Source organism: Pleurodeles waltl, chromosome 6 (assembly GCF_031143425.1).
Source record: "Pleurodeles waltl isolate 20211129_DDA chromosome 6, aPleWal1.hap1.20221129, whole genome shotgun sequence".
Classification (NCBI taxonomy): Eukaryota; Metazoa; Chordata; class Amphibia; order Caudata; family Salamandridae; genus Pleurodeles; species Pleurodeles waltl.
Genome location: NC_090445.1, coordinates 608463523 through 608485508, shown reverse-complemented (window position 1 = coordinate 608485508; position 21986 = coordinate 608463523). Strand labels below are relative to the sequence as shown.

Here is a 21986-nt window from a genome sequence, read left to right as displayed (position 1 = left end):
CCTTTCGGCTTTAGTTTGTTAGTTTTTAATGTTTTCTTCTCCAGTACTTCTCTCTCTCTTTCAGCATCTCATGCTCCCTCCTGTCTCTCTCCTCCTTTCTCTCACAGATGACCACCTATGGTGCTTTCCTACACAAGGGCTCCTTCTGCCGCAACAGCTTCAACATCTTGGATCTCTTGGTGGTGGGCGTTTCCCTCGTTTCATTTGGCATAGAGTAAGGACCCACTCTTTCTGTCTGTCTGTCACTCTGTCTAATGGAGCCTGATATGTTAGTGTAAAGCACTAAAAGGTTGATTTGATTTGACTAGAATTTATAAAGCGCAACAAATGCCCGAAGGTGTCAAGGTGCTGTAGTCATTGAAGTCCGCTACACTCCAGCGGTAGATTAAACACACATTGCTAATGGGTCTGCCCCTAAGATAAACAACCAGGCCTTTAGGGCGTTCTGAGACCTATGGTAGTCCTGAGCAGTGAGATCTGACATTGTTGCTTGCAATCAAAGAGGCTGTCTCCTTCTTTCTACAATAGTGGAAGTACCCAGAGTTGCTAACCATTGGCTAGGAGGCAAAGGTCCAAGTCCCTCGCTCTGGGATAATCCCACTGTATAGGCCTGTTTGGGATATATAAGATAGTAATAGATTGGATCCTCTTAAGTGGTAGTATCAGTTTAGTAGCCTTGTTCATCATGCACCAGTGTCACACATGACTTTGTTCACTATGCACCAGTATCCCAGAGAATGGCGCACTCGCCCTATGATTAAACTGAAGAGATCTGCACGCTTTTTAGCACAACTGGCTCCCTAGGTTTTCAATAACTTAGTGTCATTCTATTTTCATGTTTCTCTGCGCTAAAGAGTGGAATGGTTCTTGATCACCCTTCCCACACGCGGTGTTCCCAAAGAGTTCAGTGACCCAAAGCTGGAGAGCAGTGAAAGATGAAAAACATGGGCATAGACTTTTGGGTTGGGGGCATCACTCCCAATGTGAAAGCAACTGGGTAAGAGTGCCTCACAACTTCTGCAATATGTGCCGACTTTTCCTGGACCGGCACTATGAATTTAGGTTTGTGCGGACTACATGTAATGCATGGACGACCTCCGCTGACCCTGAAACCGAACACCATAAAATGCTATGGTCAAGACCCTCTAATAACCTGTGTCTTGGCTGTCATGGGCTCTGATGCACTCAAGGAAATTAAACCCATGCTTGCACTGTGTCGGTATTAAACTGGAGAGCTAATTTGAGTGCAGGAGGCACTCACACTTCTGGACACCAGTGTCACTACACCTGCTATATAAATAATATTTGTTCCCCCTGCATAGGGGTCTCTGAGATGTAACCGTTCCTGTTAGATGTTCAGTGCAGCTACATGTGTCTTATAAGTACACTTTTATTCATGAATCAATCAATCATAGATTTATGGAGCATGGCTAATCATACATAGGGTCTCAAGATGCTGTTTGTGGGCATGCTGCTCAGTCGAAGAGCTAGATCTTGAGCTCCTTCCTGAACTGCTTCAGTGATGCGATGTGCCTGAGCTTTAGAGGTAGCGTATTCCATGACCGGGCTGCCAGGTAGGAGAAGGATCTTCCTCTTGCTGTGCTTTTCCAGATCTTAGGGATGGCTGCAAGGGCCAGCTGGGAGGAGCGGAGATGTCTGTTGGGTACGTAGAAGGCGAGGCGGTAGTTGAGGTATGTTGTAGTTGAGCTATGTTGTGTAGTGACTTCAGGAGTTTGTATGCGATGGGCTTGTTGACTGAGAACCAGTGTAGGTCTCTGAGGTGGGAGGAGATGCGGCTGTGTCTGGGGATGTCCAGGAAGAGTCTGGCTGCTGCATTCTGGACTCTTTGTAGTCTCGATTGAAGTTTCTTGGTGATGCGGGCATAGTGTGCATTACCGTAGTCTAGTTTGCTGGTGACAAGTGCATGGATGACTGCCTTCCTTGTGTTGGAGGGAATCCACTTGAAAATCTTCTGCAGGTGTCGGTGGGTGGGAAAACATGACGAAGAGATGGCGTTGACTTGGTGGGTCATGGCTAGAGATGCTTCCAGGATGATGCCCTGGTTGCGTGTGTGGTCGGTGGGGGTGTTTCCCAGAGCAGTGGGCCACCAGGAATCGTTCCAGGCAGAAGGGGTGGAGCCGATTATGAGGATCTTTGTTTTGTCTGTGTTGAGTTTGAGGCAGCTGGCCTCCATCCAGGCGGTGACTGCTCTCATCCTGTTGTGGAAATTTCTCTTGGAGATGAATCAATCTATATAATTTGTTATGCTGAAGGATCGTGCCATCATGCCCCAGGGTGTGACAGCTGGGATGACTGGCAGGACTTACACCATGGTGCATGAAGGACCTATCTGGATAGGACAGCTGTCGTCAGAGACTAGGGGTACATTGGGCATAAGATTTCGGTTGTTGGTTTTGGCTTTGGTCTCCATCCTGATGAATAATGAAGAAACAATGTTCTCCTGGCATGACTGATTTACAGCATTGCAAAGTTAGGTTTTAGAACAAGCCCTTATCTACACCTTTTGAATGATTGTGGTTCTGGTTGCTAGTGGAGTTAATATCTGAAATCTGCCACTGGCTAAACCAAAATAACTTAATACTTTTATTGAGAACCTTCATAATTTGAAATTTGCAACAATGTTTTACCAACACCATTATAAACGAGTGTTGGCAAAGCCAATAGGTCTACTTTTCTCAATTATTGTTTTGTTTTGTCATCAGTCTCCTTGCCCCCTTTCTCCTTCTTCATTTCTCACTTTGGTATTCCTGCCTGCTGGATCTTATTCCTATTCCGTCTCTTACATTTACCTACAATTGTCCATTTAATAAAGAATGCATATTGCAGATAGGGTTTCCTTGTATTGGAATGAATGTAAAGATTATGAACCGCAATAGTTTTCAAGACCAGACAGGCCTACTTGCGCATACATGAATTTACTTGTGAGTGGAACCACAGATGATAGCTTTTCAAAAATGAAAAAAAGCCTAAAAACAAATTGCTTATGCCATAGAGCTCTGTGTTTAATTAAGCATGCCTCGATGCTTTAAAAAATACAGACATTCTACAAAAGCACTTCTCGTGATTCCGAAAATAGTTGTATTATGCCCTATTTGTACTACTGCCTCTGGTAAGGTGAAAGAGAAAGGCTTTCACAATTGAATCTAGTCTTGGCTACTGACTTTCCTATACTCCTCACTCTCACTCTTTCTTTCTTTCTCACTATTTTTGTTCGTTGTTGTTTCCTCACTGACATACATACTTCTTTATACACACACACCACACACACAATATATATCTATTTTCATCGATTTTCCCTGAACTATTAGCTCCCTCATCTGCTCCTCTTAACTGCTGAGTAACTTCTCTCATGTGTTCTGTACAGTAGAGCTGGGATAATTTTCTGAGTTTGCTGCTGCAAATAATGCTACATCACTGAAGCCCTAGGTATTGTGAAAAATCCAAGCATCACACAAGAAGCAAATGTATTCAGCAGCAGAGTGCAAGGGTATAGTATGTAGCCTGGTGCATTATGGAACACATTGTTGCAAATATACTACTAAAGTATGGAGAAATAAACTTACATTAAAACAAGTCTCATCATCGGGTAGCTGTAGGAGAAAATATAAAAAATCGTTTTTCTGCACTTCTATGTCATATCCATGAAAATGTGAAACAAAATTCGAATATGCATGCTTGTTTTTTAGTGCATGTGTATACTTTTATGGCTGCTCTGCAACCGAACAAAGTTTCTTGACTCTGAAACTGATATTAAACTATGGTGTGGTAGCACATTTCCATTGACATACAGCACAGTTTCCAATTTAATTGCCATTGAATTTGCACAGTCATGCAATTTTACTGACAAAATTATATATCACACAAATGATAATTTGTGAAAATTGCATTTCAGTGAGTGTTTATCATTTGTGCATTACCAAGTAAAGTGTCTATTTGTTTTGGCCCTATTGAAATTGTTGTTACCATCACAAATCAGAATTACAAACCATTCACTTTGCTTGTGTTTTCTTTCTTACTGCTGATATATTTTGAAATAGTGGTACAGTTCATTTACATGTATTTAAATTGTGTTGTGTTATTAAAAAAAAAAAAGACATCCTAGAGCCTTTCCTTTTACATTCCCAGTGCCCCACAAACATTGTCACACAGCTCCTTTTACAAAATCCTCTCAGTTTGCATGTTAAAAGAATTAACAGAACATTTTCAGAAGACCCAGCCTGACACTTGACCTCTTATCTTGGAATGCGCAGCAAATGTGATAAGAGAAAACACAATTTAAAGTAATCATTATTGCTAATGCACCTTCTGAGCTCCAGCATGGGTAATTTGGGGATGTTCCAGCCCCCCTACTTCCAGAGCCTATGCTTCTGTTACACACGTTTCCCATTATTAGTCTGATCTCTCCCTGACACTCTCTAACTCTTCCAGTCTTGCTCTGCTTGGACAGAGGCTATATTATCTGTCTCTCCATTTCTCTCTCTCTTATTGTCACTCTCTCATATATCAGCCTCCCACTCTCTCATGCCCTGCCTTCCTTACCCTCTCTTCTGTCTTTGTACAGGTCTAGTGCCATATCTGTGGTGAAAATTTTGAGGGTCCTAAGAGTCCTCCGTCCATTGAGAGCCATCAACAGAGCAAAAGGACTAAAGGTGAGAGGTGAACTATGACATTAGTACCAGTTATTCCTGTGTAATCAGTGGCATAAATGGGGCACAGGGATAACAGAACGTTTGCCAAAGTACAACCAGCCCCCAACAAAAAGAAGATTGATCAGGAATTAGACAGCTCTAAAAAGCTGAAAATATCCCACACAATTACAAATCCAGGACAAAAAGAAGAACAGTGGTCAGAACTTAAATCAATTTCCAGAAATTATGAAAGGAAGTTTGTTTTAGATAGTTCCTAAATTTTACCAAATATGTCAAACCTAACTGGCAACGTAAGCAATTTTTTGGGGGATGCAACTTAAAATACTTAGTCAATTATTTTTTTTAAATCTTTTCTGTTTCCATAAAAACAGAGTTACAATGAGAGCTACTCAATTCTCTGGATGCCCTAAACCTATACACCAAGTAGGCATGGAGACCACACTGCAAAGCCTTACATGCAAAGTAACATTTATCAGATAAATCCTAGTACTCATTATGTCTCTCTCTCAAATGTATGGGCAGTGCAGGGGCCCACAGGTGCCCCCCAAAACCCCCATTCTGCCAGCCTTTCCATGGCGGTGTTTACTGCCATGAAATGGCCGGAGGTTGGGGACTCGTAATCCCCAGGGCAGTACTGCCCCGTGGATTACAACCGCCAGGACCGCTAGGCTGCAGGCTGGCTGCAGCCTGGCGGTGTCTGCGGTTTGACCATGGCTGCTCTGCCACGGTCATAATGGGGCGGTCGGACCACCCTGTCTGCGGCGGTCCGACTGCCATCGCGAGGCTGGCGGTCTTAAGACCGCTAGCCTCGTAATGAGGCTCTTAGTCATGCAGTATAAGCCACTACGTTTGACAAGTGCTGACATTCAAGTAGGATTGATTCAAAGCTGAAGTGAGTGATCGGGAAATTAGATTCCAAAATGGCCTGTTACTCTGAAAACCACATATATCTTCACCATGGTTAATGAAGTCATCATGCTTTACATGTGATTACTATCACTATGAACCTATCAACCTGTCAGGAAAGCTCATAATATATCTGTGGGCCATCATCTTTTTGATGCAAACATGAGAGACGCAGGTAGGAGATTGGTACTCAAAACGTGTAACACAGTGGAGTCCAACTGATTATCCAATTGTAATGTAACTGCTAGAGCGCCCTTTCCTTAGTAAGTAAACTTACAAGGGGACACATGTAGGTCGATGAATCTTTTGTATCGCATAGAGTATCCTAGCCAAGTGGTGACTAGTGAAAACATTAACAACAAAATCTAATGTGCATGCAATACCAAAATCTAGTCTAGCAATAAAACACCATCACCCCCGAAAAGGTTAGTTTCTTTTATTCCCTATTAATTACAATTCTAATCAAAAACCTTTATTCAATGAATCCATGATTAATTAAACTTTATTAGCATCTCAAGCAAATAATTAATCAAGATTTTATTAATAAGCAATTCAACATTAATCTAGGTTTAGCAAATTCATAAACATTGAATAATTCAGCAATGTGAGTCAGTCAGTCTAAGTTAGTCACCATTAGTCACCCTTGTCAGCTTACCTAACTCCGAATAGCATCAGCATGTGGGTCTTCATGCGAAAAAATTGAGTCAAAAACCAATAATTTGGAAAAATCTAACTCAAAAGAAAAACATTTCTAAGCAGCGCATTTGATACCTAGAAGGAAAAGCACACATTAGTCAGTCAAGTTATAGCTACCTATCTAAGATAGATCAGCAACAAGCTAGTCTTCCTCTCCAGGTCATCAGTCATCAGCTAGGCTGGGGCTCACAGGGAGCAAGCCCAAACTTCAGCACTTCGGACAACGTCTCCTGACGTCATCAGCTTTCACGTCTCCATTCTGATTTTTCCTCTCATGTCATGACTTTTTATTAGGATCTCTCAATCCGTCCCACAATTTACCAATTGGTCAACCTTTTCAGGGGTTATGACTCTAACCTATAGTTTTTGTTTACCACTTGTCTACATTATGTTGAGAGTCAAGTTCCATTAAAATGATTGATCCTTCTGTCGATGAGAACATAATCCGGCTCTTCAGGTAACAAAATTGTTGCCCCCAGCTCTTAGTCAGTAGCTCCATTGTTCAAGTCCTGGGAAAGTACATTTAGCCTACTCTACACATAATTGTATCAATTTGTTCTGATCATCTCCTGTCTGCTGGTGAGTTTACAGATTTCTCTAGGAGTGCTCGTCACTGAACTCTGTACAGTTCAAAGTTCTTTTCTCCAGTTCCAGTCCTCGGGAGCTCATCGCTTCTACACGTTTAAGCAAACAAGGCCCAGTGCCGACCAGGCCTCTAGTTTGGCTAAGTTAAGGATACGAAGCATCATAAAACATAGGTTATCTCATTAATTATGACATAATACAAGAATTTCATAAATTCCACATTATTTTAGTACTGTTAACACATATGGTGACCACTCCCCGTGGGCACATTTTACACATTACACGTTATTTTCGATTTTTAGCTTAATTTGTTATTTCTCATTAGTATGTATACGCAAATCATTCAAATATTTCTCATACTAGCATATCTGCTGCAACAGTCCCTTCTCTAATGACTAAATATGTCATCACACCTTTCTTCTGTCAATCATTACAAATTACTTTCAGTTACATTTTGATCTCTTCTGTTTCTATTTTCCCTATAGATTCTTCTTCTGGGCAGTTGTTCCCTCCTCTGATTATTTTTAGCTCTTTTTAATTGATTTTTGTGCCATAATTTACATGCTCCCATAATCCTAATATAAAAGTGATCACAATTAATATTCCTTGAACAATTTTCCACAATATCCCACCCCAAATTTGACTGAACCAATTGCCTAGTGTGACAAATCCATTTCCTACTTTTTCCCAAACTCCTGGTTCTTTCAGCTCCTTTAAATCCTTACTTGCATTAGTTAAATTAGTAAGCAATTTTTTTTACTTCTTTCTCATTTGCAGGTATGTATGAACAACAGTGCCTCTCATTAATCATTTTGCAGACCCCTCTGTCTTTCGCCAATATTATGTCTAAGGCAAGCCTGTTTTGAAGCGTCATAGCTCTATCCGCAGCTAACTCAGTGTTTTTAGTAATAATGTAGTTCCTGTAAAATTAGTTAACATATTATCTACTATAGTTGATAACTTTCAAATCTTGTTTGTATTTCATATAACTCCTACTGAAGGAATTACTGCTCCAAAACTATCCCCTACTATTGCAGAGGCTGTTTCTCTTCTTTGTCTCACTCTGTGTAACTCAGCCATTTTCGGTATTTTCTTTAAATCATCTATTTGATACATTTTAGGGAACACTATTCCCAAGTAACATGTCCCATACCTTCCCTTAGGGAGACGGTAATAAGCATTAAGTCCACAAATATAATAGATCCCAGGAATCACAGGGCCGGCACCATTCAACATGAACGTCCACTTACTCTGAAACAAAAACTCATGCCTACATTCACTCGTTCCCACAAATAAAGTGTCAGTGCTTGACTTTGGCCTATATATACAAAGCTTCCCTACATGTAATGCATCTAGAGCTAAATTTCCTTGTGTTTTAATGGCATTATAAGCATAATCATTTTTGTAAGTCCTTTTCTCTAATCCTTTTTCTAGTTTTTCTTTTAATGCTTTTCGCCTATCATTAGTATGCCCAATGAAGCTCTTTTTCTTGGGAGTTAATAAGCAAGTTAAATTGTTACGATGCGCATAAGCTGTGTCAAATGTTAGTGTAGGCTCAAAGAATCCTCTTACTAATACTAAATCATGATCCTTAACTAGCTTACTCAAATATCGAATTATAGGAACAAAGGAATATACTAACTCGTAATTTGAGTAGAAATACTGAATATGTGCTTGATTATAGAATCGAGTTAGTAACAAACTACAAGTTATACCGTAAGTCAGAGGTAGACTATGATAAGTAACCCCTTCTTCCACAGAGGAAGGTATTTGCGTACACACAAGACACTCCTTTGCATCCATCGTTTCCACATATTCACTCAATAAACAATAAAAGACTGTTAGACTTTTTGCCTTACGCAGGGTCATCCCCAGTCTTTTCGCCTCCTTCCTCCTGGTTTTTCTGACCTCTCGTTGTTGGCTCTAGGACTCTGAGCACTTTGTCACTGCTGACCAGTGCTAAAGTGCAGGTGCTCTCCCATCTAAAGTTGGTATGATTGGCTTATACCTAATTGGCATATTTAATTTACCTATAAGTCCCTTGTACAGTGGTATCTTTATACCCAGGGCCTGTAAATTAAATAATACTAGTGGGCCTGCAGTGCTGCTTGCGCCACCCACTGAAGTAGACTTTCAAACCTGTCTCAGGCCTGCTAGCACAGGGCCTGTGTGCGCAGTTTTCTGCCACAGGGACCTGGCATCTAAATTTACTTGCCAGGCCCAGAACTCCCCTTTTACTACATGTAAGTCACCCCTAAGGTACGCCGTAGCTAGCCCTATGGGCAGGGTGCCATGTATGTAGAAAGGCAGGACATGTGCCATATTGCATGGCCTGTCCTAGTAGTGACAAACAGTCTAACTTGGTGTCTCACTGCTGTGAGTGCTGCCTTCTCATAGGATTGCTTTAGAAATGCCCTGCCTTATGTGTAAGGGGTATGGTCTGATTTATGAGGGGTAGCGTAGGCGTGTTTGGTATGGTTGTGATGGTGATAATAAATGCTGCTTACTGGTGTGGGTGTATTTTTTATTACTATCGCAGAAATGCCACTTCTAGAAAGTGCGCATTTATCTGTGCTTATGACTCTGGTGTTTTGCAGCTTGACTCCAATCCACGTCTGGGCAGAGTGACAGTTGGGGCTTTGTGCATACTTTTCAGACAGCCTGTACACATGGAGGGTGGAGGTGTCACAGAGGTGCATCTGCATACTGAATAGTCTTCCTGGGCTGAGAGAAGGGAGAGGCGGGGGGCACACCTGCATTTGTAAAGACTGTGCCCTGGCCTCACACAATAGGGTTGTTAACCCCCCACTGATGTTTGGAGCCTGTGCTGAAAGGAGAGAGGGGACACTCCCAGAACCAGTTGTAACTGGCTGGAACCTACTCTCCCTACCATTGTAAAACACTGTAAGAACTGACTATAAGTACAGGGGAATTTTCCACACAATTTGGAGACTCTTGGAATCATCTTGAAACTGGACACCAAAGGCTGAAAGGACTCACCAGGAACCGCCATGGACTGCTGCTGCTGTGCTGACCTGTGACCTGCCTGGTCACTGTGAAGGACTTGCCACTTGCTGCCTTTCCCTTGTGCTGGCCTGTAGCTGGGCCTTCCACCTGAGGACCTTGTCTTCAGATTCTGCTCCCCAGGGGCAGGGTGCTGTGGCCCCTGACCCCTGCATTCATTTCTTCACGAGGGGTGCTTATCCGTGGTTGCGGCTGCCGCAGCGCGCTTACGGAGCCTTGGGAGCTCGTAGGCTCCTTGCTGCATTGTGCCCCATTAAATAAGATCACCGCAGCGGCCCGGGAAGCTGGAAGAACACTCGCGCACCGCATCAGGTGCAGGCGAGTGTCTGCTCGGGCCCCAGGAGGGGTCTGATCTTCTTGTGGCTTCACGGCAGGACCAGGGGAAGGCGCGGGGAGTGCCCCCTTCCCGCTGGCCTCTGCGTTAGGAGCAGGAAGCTCCTTTTTTGCTGTTAAGTAAAACGGGCATTATTGAGGGCCCCCCCCTTGGTGGAAGGGCCAGTGGAGGCCCGGGGGGGCCCCCAGAGATCGCGAGTCCCGGGAGGGGCCTGTCATTAAACCAGAGGGGGTGCGTGGTGCCCCCCTCCTGCCCTAAGTTGTTTTTGCTGGCTTTGGCCTCCCTCGTGAGGGCCGGTTGAGGTCCTGGGGGGCCCCCAGTAATCATGGTCCCCGGAGGGGCCTGTCTATAAAAGAGAGGAGGTGCATGTCGCCCTCCTCTGACCCCAGAGTATAAGGGAGGCCCCCGTTTTGCACATAGGAGCGCAGGGGGCCCCATTGTTCGCCTTCTAGGCACTGGAAGTGCCTTTATCCAACCAGGTACTGTTTAAAGGACCAATATAGTTGCAAACCAAAGTTCTTTCTACAGACTTTTGTTTGATTCATATATTACCTACCTGCGTTTGATGTTTTTACATATGTGTGTGGAAATGTTCCTTTTATGGACATGCTTGCTAATATGTTTTTCTAACTTGCCATATGTTTTCTAATGTTCCTACTATGGGCATTTTATGATATTCTTATGACAAGTGCTGTGATGTAATAACGTGTTTTCCTGACTACTGCTTATGTTGCAGAATACTGAGTAACCTGTGTGTTATGTGTGACTACTGCTAGGTTGCAGAGTAACTAATGTGTAACGTTCTGACAACTGCTAAGGTAGCAGGATAGTATTGATATGTGATGTTTGGTCTGATAATTGCCTTGTGTACAATACAGTATATTTTCATATAATCTGGTGTTGTGTTTCCTTTGTGGTGGGGATATTGCGTCACATGTGTTGTGTGTGTTGTGCAAACGCTTTACACATTGCCTCCAGGTTAAGCCGACTGCTCGTGCCAAGCTACCAAGGGGGCGAGCAGGGGTTATCTTGGATGTGTAACTCCCTTGCCCTGACTAGCGTGGGTAAGTTCTGCCTGGCTGAGGTGCATACCCTAGCCAACCAGAAACCCCATTTCTAACAAAGACGTTAGAAGACAACTCTCCCTTTGCGTTAGTATAATCATGCAAATATTGCTCATCTAATTTAAACTTCTCTATAACGGTTAGTAGTTTCATGAACAGATATAACCTTTGCTTCTTTCATCTCATGAACTGACATTCCCACAATCCTTATTATAAACAATATTACACACACAATCGCCATTCCTACAGTCCAATATCTACAATACCTAATGTTCCTAATGTTATCTAAACTAGCCATGATCTGTAAAGAATCGGAAAGCAGAATTTCAACTCTTAAATAATATGCAACACAAAAATAAAAAATAAAAAATATACTTCTTTTCTTCACACTTCAACTTCACACACAGGACCCCTTCACTTCCTTTGTCAAAATCGGTTAGCAGCTGGTCATCTCCAGGATTTATGTGTCACATCAGGCTTTTAATGTCTTTTCCGGTAGAATCAGTAATCTCAATCTCTTTTCTTTGTTCGAAAACACAGTCTATTGTTTCTCTCCTTCAAGTTGCATCAAAATACTGGTTTGGAACTTCTCTATCAAAACAAAAGGACATAAACTCGTTCTGCCAATCACTTGTTGTGGCGTATGCCCATTCTGGTCCTGTGTATTTTCGACTTGCCACTCTTTCTTTTAAACCTCCTTTCCCCTGTCCGTTCTCCATCGCTCAATTCATCTTCATTCGTGTCTTCTTTTTTTATTTATTTGAGAGTTTTCTTTAGCTCTGGCAAGACCGAGAGGGTATCAGAGCGCTTTACAACAGAATCGATAATAAACACAAGAAAAACATGTGAAAAGTCAAGAGTCACATTACAGAATGATATTACAGAGGGGTTCGCATGAATAGAAGGGTAGCGATCCGAGGATGTTGGGGTGGGGAGTGAGAGACCCTTATTGATGTGAGGGTTGGTTTAGGAGGTATTCTTTCAGTAGCTTCTTGGAGGTCAGATGGGAAGGGTTCGATCTGATGTGAATGGGTAAGGAGTTCCATATTCTCTGAGCGTTGTTTGAGAAGGAGCATGACCAAGTTTTTTGCTTGTTGGATTTCAGTAGGAGGAGGAGGAGTGAGTTTGTGCTTCTCAGAGATCTGGTTTGATCAGCTTTCACTAGCTTATTTGTGAGGTATCCAGGTTTCCCAGTGGGAAGGGCTTTGTGTGTTAGGCAAGCAGTGCGGAACAGGCAACGGGCCTCAGTCGGGAGCCATTGAAGACTCTTCAAGGCTGAGGGAGATGTGGTCAAATTTTTTAATTCCCGTCACTAGTCTGGCAGCTGCATGAAGAGTGGACCTCATAGCGGCGAGTCGGGATTTGGCCGTGCCAGTAAGAATGGAGATCCCATAGTCTATTCTTGAGAGTGCCAGTGCTTGAGTGGCCTGTTTGAGGTTATCCTGGCGAATGAAGGATTTGATTTTGTGAAGAATTTTAAGGTTGAGGAAGGCGTTGTTAGCGTTTGTCTTGATGTGGTCCTGCATAGTCAGGTTGGAGTCCAGAGAAATTCCCAGGGATTTGACTGTGCTAGAAGGGGCGAGAGTACATTTGAGTGCGTCAATAGATTTTAGCCATTCTTGCAGTTGAGGAAGCTGGTTAGATTTCGAGAGGAGGAGTGTTTCCATCTTGTCGTGATTAAGTTTGAGATGGTTATGAGAGATCCAACAGAGGGCTTCTTTAAGGGTATTGTTCAGACAGTGGAGGTCTTCTAAGGAGGATAGTTCAATATAGAGTTGCGTGTCATCCGCATAGAGATGGAAGGGGATATTGGCTTGAGTAAGGATAGTGGTAAGAGGGTCCATGTATATGTTGAAGAGAGTTGGAGAGAGGACAGATCCTTGGGGGACCCCTCTGGTAATTAGGAAGGTGGGTGAGGTTGAGTTGAGAAGTTTTACTTGTTGCATTCGGTTTTGTAAGAATGAGGAAAACCAGCAGAGGACAGTACCTTCAATGCCTAGTCTTTTTTGGAGGGAGTCGAGAAGGAGTTTGTGGTCAACAGTGTCAAAGGCCGCTGTTAGATCAAGGAGAATCAGTAGGCAAGGTCGGTCGGAGTCAAGGGAGTTGTGGAGGTCATCTACTATGTTAAGGATGGCTGATTCTGTGCTACAGCCTTTCCGGAAGCCTGATTGAAGAGGATTGAGGAGGTTGTTGGTATCAATATGTTGCGTTAGTTGTTGGAGAGAACATTTTTCAAGAACTTTGGCCAGGAAGGGAAGGTTGGAGACAGGTCTCTGTAGTTGTGGAGGTTGTTCGGGTCGGCTCCTGTTTTTTTTTTTTAAATAGGCGTGATTTGGCCTAGTTTTAGGCAGTCAGGAAACATGCCAATCTGAAGGGAGCTATTGATGATCATAGTCCATGTAGGGGAGAGGGACTGGTGGAGTTTTTTTGCCAGGGAGGAAGGGAGGGGGTCGGCTAGGTGGGAGGAAGTTTTGGAGGTGGACATAAGTTTAGAGATGTCCGATACCAGGATGAGTTGGAAAGATCTCCAGCTTGCGGGGGCCGACAGCTGTGTCCGGATGGGGAGAGTGATTTCAGTTTTGGGGGGCGGGTTGTCAGAGAGGTATGGAGCAGGGACAAAATTGTTAGTGGAAGGAAGGTGGGGCACAATGTTGGGGGGGTGTCCAGTGCTAGGGAAAGTTCAATCTCCGTGATTTTATCGTTGAAAAATTTGGCAAAGTTAACGCAAGTGTTTGTGGTCGTAGGTAAGGGGTTGGGAGCAGGTTTGGTAGTTTGTTATTTAATGATGTTAAAGAGTTTCTTTGGGCGGTTTATGCCTCTGTCAAGGGCATTCATGAAAAAGGATCTTTTTTTGTACGTGTACGTGTTTTTTGTAACTTCTCCGTGCTCTTCTGAGCTGCTCCAAGTGGGTGGAGGAGGGGTTGGATCTCCAAAGTCTTTCAGCAGCTCTGAGTTGTCTTCTCTCTGAATTGAGGTCATTGTTGAACCAAGCTCTGGATGGTGTTTCGCAGTCTTTTCAGTTTTAGAGGGGCTAGCTGATCAAGTATGGTAGTTATAGTTGAGTTGTAGTGGGTGGTTAAATCCGTCGTGTAGAGATTGGTCGAAGGGGGGAAGAAGGGAGATGATTTTTTTCTTCCAGGGTAGATAGGGGGATTTGGCTGACACTTCTTTTCCAACTAAAAGATTTTTGGGGGATACAGTTGAGATGGAAAAGGATGATGTGATGATCTGACCAGTCGACAGGAAGGATATCATCGACCGTGAGTGAATCTTTATGTGCTATTATCGCATTCAGTGTAGCGCCTTCGATGTGGGTTTGGCCCTTGCAGTGTTGGGAAAGGTTGTTGCTGTGAAGGTCATTTAGGGTTTGGATGAGTGCATTGTTCTCATCGTTCCAGCGAAGGTTGAGATCACCCAAGATAATGAAGTTGGGGTCGGAGAGGGAGCAGAGCGTTATTAGGTCAGCTAGGTGATCCGCAAAAGGTTGGGCGTTAGAGGGGTGGTAGAGAAGGTGGAAGGTCACCTTAGAGTTGTCGCTGGTCTTTGTGAAGGCATTCAGGTGTTCGCAGGAGTTGAAATTGAAAGAGTCTTTCAAATCTATTTCTATGGTATTTTTGTGGATGATGGCAATGCCTCCCCCCTGGGCGGTCATTTCTCTCTTTGTTGGAAATAGAGTAGCCAGGAGGGACGAGGGTGTCCATGATCGGTTGCGAGAGTTCGGTTAGCCAGGTCTCTATGATGAAGGCAATGTCAATGTTATGGTTGAGGATAGCGTCAGCAAGATCCTTAGCGTGTTTGACTGCTGATCTGCAGTTTGAGCATGCAGTTAGTGCGCGGTTGGATCTTTGGTTCTGGCCTGGAAGGGAATGGGGGGATATTAACGAGGTGAGCAGGGCGTCTGGGAGAGGGAGGCTGTATATGTTGTCTCCTGAGACCAGTGATGACCTGTATGTTAGAAGGGGGATTCAGGGTAGGGAAGGGCGGGTTGTAGGAGTGAGCGAGTTTAGTAGCTTCCTTGAGAGATAAAGGAGAGATTGTTCTTCTTGGTCTCGAGGTGTTTTGAAGAAAGGGTCTAGAGGGCCAGCGGATACTCTGTGAGGAGTTGTTGACCGACGGAGGCGTGAGTGTCTGGGTCGGCACTGGGAGTATCAGTGGGTAGCGGCTTCTCGCTATCTTGTTGATGCCTTGAATGATGAGTTCTAGTTGGGATTCAAGGTTGGAGAGTCGTTCATTGATTTTTGTGGAGGGAGTGGGTTTAGGGGTGGGGGGTTGGGAGATAAAGTTCCTCTTCGCTTGGGGCTGGGGCTGTTTCAGATGGGATATAAGATCACTGGGCAGAAGGTTAAAAGAGGCAGTTGTGGGGTGAGAGGGGTTAGATTCAGGATAAGGGTTAGAGATGATGGGGGGGCAGGCTTGATATGAGTATCTCTACAGTTCAACAAGTTTGGTCTAGAGGAGGGCTGGGGGAAAAGGGGGGTGGGAGGGGAGACAGTGGAGGGGGAGTCGTGGGGAGGTTCGGGGTGTTTGAGGGAAGATCAAGGAAGTTTGGGATGGGAGACAGCGCAGAAGTTGTGATTGAGAGTTTTGGGGTTACGGGAGTAAGGGGCACGGTTAGGGTGAAAGGGGATAATGGGGATGAGTGGGTCAGACAGGATGGGTCTGTCTACTCTGGGAGCAGGGGGTGGTGTTGGGGGGGATAGTGGTGGTGGGGTTTGGTGGCAGGGGGTGAGGGAGTGCTGACTTAAGGGAGGGGAATAAGGATTCAAAGGAACAAAGGTTGGAGTAATTTGCTTGAATCATGATGGTTCAATTTCTGAAGATGGAGATGATGACGTTTCCCTGGAAAGCCGGGGAACTGGAGATAGAGAGTTTGCTACCGTATGGGATATTAGTAGTTTTAGAGGGGTGGAGGTGAGTAGTGAGGAGGGTGTTCCATTTAGCAGGGCGTTTATTGAAGAAGATAAGATCTGTCTTTTTCGAGCCTTTTTGGGCATTGTAATAAGTGACCACGAGAAGTAGCTCTGGATGTTGCCTGGTAAGTTTGTGCTTAAAGTTTTTCAACGCAGAGGGGGAGACTTGGTTAGGGGGAGATATGGAGAAGGAGTTGGGCCTGTGGGCTTTAAGGAAGGGGGAAATGGGTGAGGTAGTGGATCCTGTGGGGATCGACATCATGTGAAGGTGAGGAGGCCCTCGTAAGGGGGTTAAAAAGGACGCTAGATCGGGTGGAAAGATGGGAGGGGGATAAGATGGGAGGGATCTAGGTTGTGGCCCAGGACGGGGGGGTCATTGGGAGGAAATTCTAGGACGAGTAGTTTGAACAGAGATTGCAACAGGGTGGGGAACAGGGGAGAACCAGAATAGAGTGTTCGTGTTGGGAGATGGGCGGACACGGAGGGAACTAGTGGGATGGGGTGGGAGGGAGACCACTAGTTAAGGAGGAAAGAAGGGTGGGTGGCTTGCTGATGTGGACTCACTGACATTAGTTCAGGGAAGGGGATGATGCTCCCGGGGGGGAGGGAGGGACGCCAGGGTTACAATGCCTCTGCCAAGGGTGTTGGGAGAGGAGGGTATACAGGGTCACGGACACGGGAAGGGCAGAGGGTATTCCTGAAAAAGTGGACCAGGGAATGACTCTCCATGAGCAGGATTGCCCAGAAAACCGAGAAGGACGAAGGGGGGTCAGAGAGGGTTGGGGGTCAGGAATGGGGTAAACAGGGCAGGGTCAGTACCATAGACTTAGTAGAAGAAGAGGAAAATAACTCACCGGGAGTTCCAGATCAGGAAGTGTGTTCCTAAGTATGGCGCTGAGAAGGGACAAGACACCAGTGCTCGTCATGCAAAGGCTCCAATAGGGAGAGAGGAACCTCCTGCTCTGAGGGAAAGAGGGTCACAGCAAGAAGGGTCAACACCGTGTGTCCAAAACAGCTGCCCAAGAACAGGGAGCGATCAGGGCCAGATCCCGGTGGGAGCCAGCTGGGAGGAGGAGGGCTTCAAGGGACCTTGGGGAGAAAATGGGGCCCCAAGGGGGGGGTTGGCGCAGCGGCCCGGAGATCTGCAGTGAAGGACAGGCAGGGGACCCTACGCCCGGGGTCCGCCTGGGACCAGCACTTGGGGTCAGAATGGGCAGCCTCGCTGCCTGCTGGAATGTTGGTTGAAGACAGCGTGTGGATGGTGGTCGAGAACTTCGGTCAAATAGCAGTCCTCCTGGCTCCGGGGATGTCAAATGAAACATGCAGAACTCAGTGCCCAATCTGAGCTCGTTGCTGAGCACCGGCATCCATCCGAGAGGGCTGGGGTCTATTCTCATGCCTCACGCATACGCTGCGAGCAAGAGACACATATGTGAAAGACAGAAGAAGGAAAAAACAAAAAAGCGTCACAAAGGGAGAAGGCAGAGGGCCATAGGAAGAGCCAAAGGGGCAGGGATGGCCGCAGATGGATCGAAGAGGCCCGGGACGGCCCCAGGATCATGCCGCTCCAGCACCCGGTGCTAGCAGAACCGACCACGGCAGCCTCACGTTCGAGAGAAAAGCCCTGAGCTCCGGCACCTCCCCACTCACAAAATAAGCACTGGGGGAATCAATGCAGCAGCCAGAGCAAAGTTCACGAAAACTCCCTACCTCGGACAGGCAGGTCCACATGAGACTCCGCCCGGGCTGGAGTCGGGGATGTCGAAGCAGCTCCTCCCGGAATATGCAGCTCCCCTGAAGCTGCAGGTGGCGAAAACGGCCCCAACAACGTGGAGACTTGAGCCTGGGTCGGTCCCAAGGTCGGCTCCAGCAAACTTCCCCAGGCTGGGGGCCTCTCGACAAACTGCTCCTCCCAAGCCGGAAATAACACAGAGATCGGCTCCTCCAGAGGTTGAGCCAAAGATGGCAGGCGGGCGGCTCCTCATGGGTAGGAGCCGGAGATGGCGCGCAGGTGGCTCCTCAAAAGCTGGGGCCAGAGATGAGGCTCCGGGGGAGAAGAGACCCGGTCCTGCATCCGTCCCGATCTGGCAAAGAGGGCAGTTTGCTGGCGGGACCCGGGACGTGGAAGGTAATCCAGGAAAGAGTACCTTCGGCGGCCTCAATGCAGGCAGCAAAGGCAGTCTGACTGTGGGACCGGCGAGGTGCCGGGACTTGGACGTCAGCCGATTCACGGTCCTCACGCATAGGGGTCCTGGACATCAGCTGAACCCTCGTCCGAGTCGGCAGGGTCCAGGGCGATCGTCGGGGGAGGGGGTGCACCTCAGGGAAAGAAAAGACCGGGATTTTCACTGAAAAGTGATCTTCCTCTATTGTTTCATTTATTACCAAGTCCTTTTTCTTGCCTATTTGAGACTCAGGCCAATGATCTCCTTTTCTTACTCCTTCTGTTAACAATCTCTTCAAGATCCGACTTTTCTCTTTCACCCTATCTAATGTGCCCTTTCTTGATGGACCTGCAATGGGTTCAGGAGGAGACAGATCACTTTTGCTTTGACCTGCCATAACTCTTCCCCCCCTCAGGCTCTGGCACTGGATCTCCTTGTTTTTCAGTCCCTTTTGTTTATGTTAGCACTTCTGCTGGGCATGGATCTCCTATCACATCTGCTTCATTGTTTTCTTGTTCTGCCTCTTGATTTTCCACACCCTCATCTCTTACTGGGGTGATTGACCCTTCTTCCGCCACTTCTGGATCCACTTCCGGCTCATCATGCCCTGGTTCAGGTAGAATTATTCGTTTTGCTGCTGCTGGCATCCTCAGCAACACTTCTTCATGATCCTGAGGACTCACTACCTTTTTGGTATGACTTGCATGTATCCAGTTAGGTAATCCTGCACATTTCACAGCTATGGTAGTCGTCAACACCACTTGGTATGGACCTCTCCAACGTGGCTCTAGGCAGGTGTTTCGCACACGCTTTTTGATCACGACCCAGTCTCCGGCTCTCAGGTTGTGACCTGGGTCATGGATGGGTGGCAGGGTAACGGCTTGTACCTGCTGAGAAAAAGATCGAACCACATCAGCTAGACCTTTGCAGTAGTCCAACACCATATCATCTGTAATATTGACTAGAGCATTGGCTGGTATTGCTGGCAGTCTCATTGCTCTCCCTATAAGAATCTTGTGTGGGGACAATCCTGTCTTCCTGTCAGGTACATTTCTCATTGACATCAACACTAAAGGCAATGCGTCTGGCCATTTCAGATTTGTGGCCGCGCACATTTTGGCGATTCTTGATTTCAGGGTACCATTCATTTGTTCTACCAATCCTGAGGCTTGTGGACGATAGCTGCAATGTAGCTTCTGTTCAATGTTCAGTGCTGCACATAAGAGTTTAATCACTTCGTTATTGAAGTGCGTGCCCCTATCTGATTCTAAATTTACCACTGTCCCTTTTCCCATGTGTGTTGCTGACAGATCACACACCTGTGACATACTGCCTCAGCTGCTTGCCTAAATTTCGGATTGAACCAATCGACTTTGAACAATCTAATCATGTCATCCCTTCAAATGTGTGCCTGTCCCTGCTAATACCGAGCCATCTGAGACAACAGACTATTCGGTAACACCATTTTACCCTCCTCAGGTACCCAGATCTTATCTGGTGTTTGTACACATTTCAGCTTGATCCACAATTTCTTCTCTTCCTTGTCTGCATTTTCTTGCAATGTTTTTAATTCCCCTAAGGTGTCAATTACTTTTAAAGCAAAATTTGCACAACTGTTTTTTTTCATCTTGCATTAGTTCCCACTTATCCCTAAATGATACACAGTTCAGGTTGCAAAACCTTGCTACCTGATCCGCATATCCATTTCCCAAGCAAATGTAATCTGGTGTTTTCTGGTGTGCATTGCATTTCACTACAGCAATCTCTTCTGTATTGCATACAATAAGTATTTTATTCTGTCACCATTTTGTACAGGGGTTTCACTGGAGGTCATGAACCCTTTTTGTGACCACAATTGACCAAAATCATGAACAATTCCAAATCCATATTGTCTTTCTGTGTATATTGTCACTCGCAGCCTGGTAGAGACATAACATGCTCTAGTAAGAGCTACCAATTCTGCCACTTGTGCTGAATATACACCAGGAAGCCAAGATACTTCTAGGGTTCCTGTAATAGTACATACAACATACCTGCTCTGAATGTGCCTGTTCCATCTCTGAGGCATGAATCATCAACAAAAACAATTATATCATTTTCTTCTAGTCGGGTGTCTCTGATATCATGTCTAAGCTTTGTGTAAAGGTCTGTCACTTCAAGACAATCATGCTCTATATCTTCCTCTTTTTCAACTTCAACAGTATCACTTGGCAGTAACGTTGCTGGATTCAACACTGTACATCTTTTCAAAGTAACATTTGGAGCTCCCAATATGCTCATCTCATACCTTGTCAGTCGGGCCCCCGTCAAATGTTGATTTTTTGTTCTCGTCAGCAAAATTTCAACTGAATGTGGCACCATTACCGTCACTGGGTATCCCATGACCACCCCTTCACATTGGGAAAGACTTTGACCAACTGCGGCTACTGCTCGCAGACAACCTGGTAAAGCTGCTGCAACCGGGTCCAAGGTAGCTGAAAAACAGGCTACTGGGCAATAAGCACCTCCATGGACCTGTGTCAAGACAGACCAGGAACAAGCATCACATTCATGACAAAACAATGTGAAAGGCTTTGTGTAATCAGGCATTCCCAACGCCGGAGCTCTGCACAAACTTTCTCTCAATTCAGTGAAAGCCCTCATCTGATCTTCATCTAGAGTAATGGGGTCTGTAACTCCCTTGTGTGTCAATTGTTGTAAAGGCTTGGCAATTTCAGCAACCTTTGGAATCCATTGTGTACAGTATCCTACCATTCTCCGGAACATGCACGCATCCTTCTGGGAAGTTGGTGGATTTCTCTGCAAAATCATTGTAATCCTTTCTCGGGAAATTCTCCTCAGCCCTTTCTCAATTTGATGACCCAAATATTTTACATACTTCTGACAGTATTGCAACTTTGCAGACGAGGCCTTGTGACCAAAGTCTCCCAAATGATTTAACAGGGCAATCGAATCATGTTTACAATCATCCCTTGTTCTGGATGCAATCAATAAGTCATCGATGTACTGCACAAGAGTCGATTGGCAAGGTAATTCCAATGACTCCAGGTTCTTTTCCAGAATCTGATTAAACAAGGATGGTGACTCCGTATACCTTTGTGGAAGCCTGCACCAGCTGTAGACTTCATCTAAGAATATGAAACTGAAAAGAAACTGAGTGTCCTCATGAAGTGGCACTGAAAAGAAAGCTAGTGACAGATCAACTACTGTGAACCACTCTGCCTCACATGGAATCTGAAACAGTATCACTGCTGGATTGGGCACAATCGGACAACACTTAACCACCATGTCATACACTTTTCGCAAATCCTGCACAACTTGCACTTTCCCACAAGGCTTTTTCAATCCCATTATCGGTGAATTACATGGTCTGCTCAACACCTCTTTTAGAACACCCTGTTTCAGGAAATCCCCAATTTGTTCCACCTTCATCATCACATCCTGTGGCATATTATTCTGTGGAAGTTTCGGAAACTCAACATTTGGCTTCAATGTGATTTTAATTGGTTCCACTCCTTTGATCAAACCCACTTCTTTCCCTGTCAAATCCCAGACTCTCTCTTTCACTGTTCCCTACAAGTCTGCGTGCAACTCCTTCATTGTGAACATTGGGAAAACCTTGATCAAAGGGT

At 45.3% G+C, this 21986-nt stretch overlaps 1 protein-coding gene across 1 annotated transcript in view; it reads left to right on the top strand.

Moving 5' to 3' along the window:
- Positions 1 to 21986, top strand: part of CACNA1S (calcium voltage-gated channel subunit alpha1 S) — a 381085-nt gene that overhangs the window by 200294 nt on the left and 158805 nt on the right. The window contains exons 20-21 of the mRNA XM_069238889.1: positions 108 to 214; positions 4583 to 4670. Coding sequence (XP_069094990.1) covers positions 108 to 214; positions 4583 to 4670 — 195 coding nt within the window. The remainder of the gene's footprint in view (positions 1 to 107; positions 215 to 4582; positions 4671 to 21986) is intronic.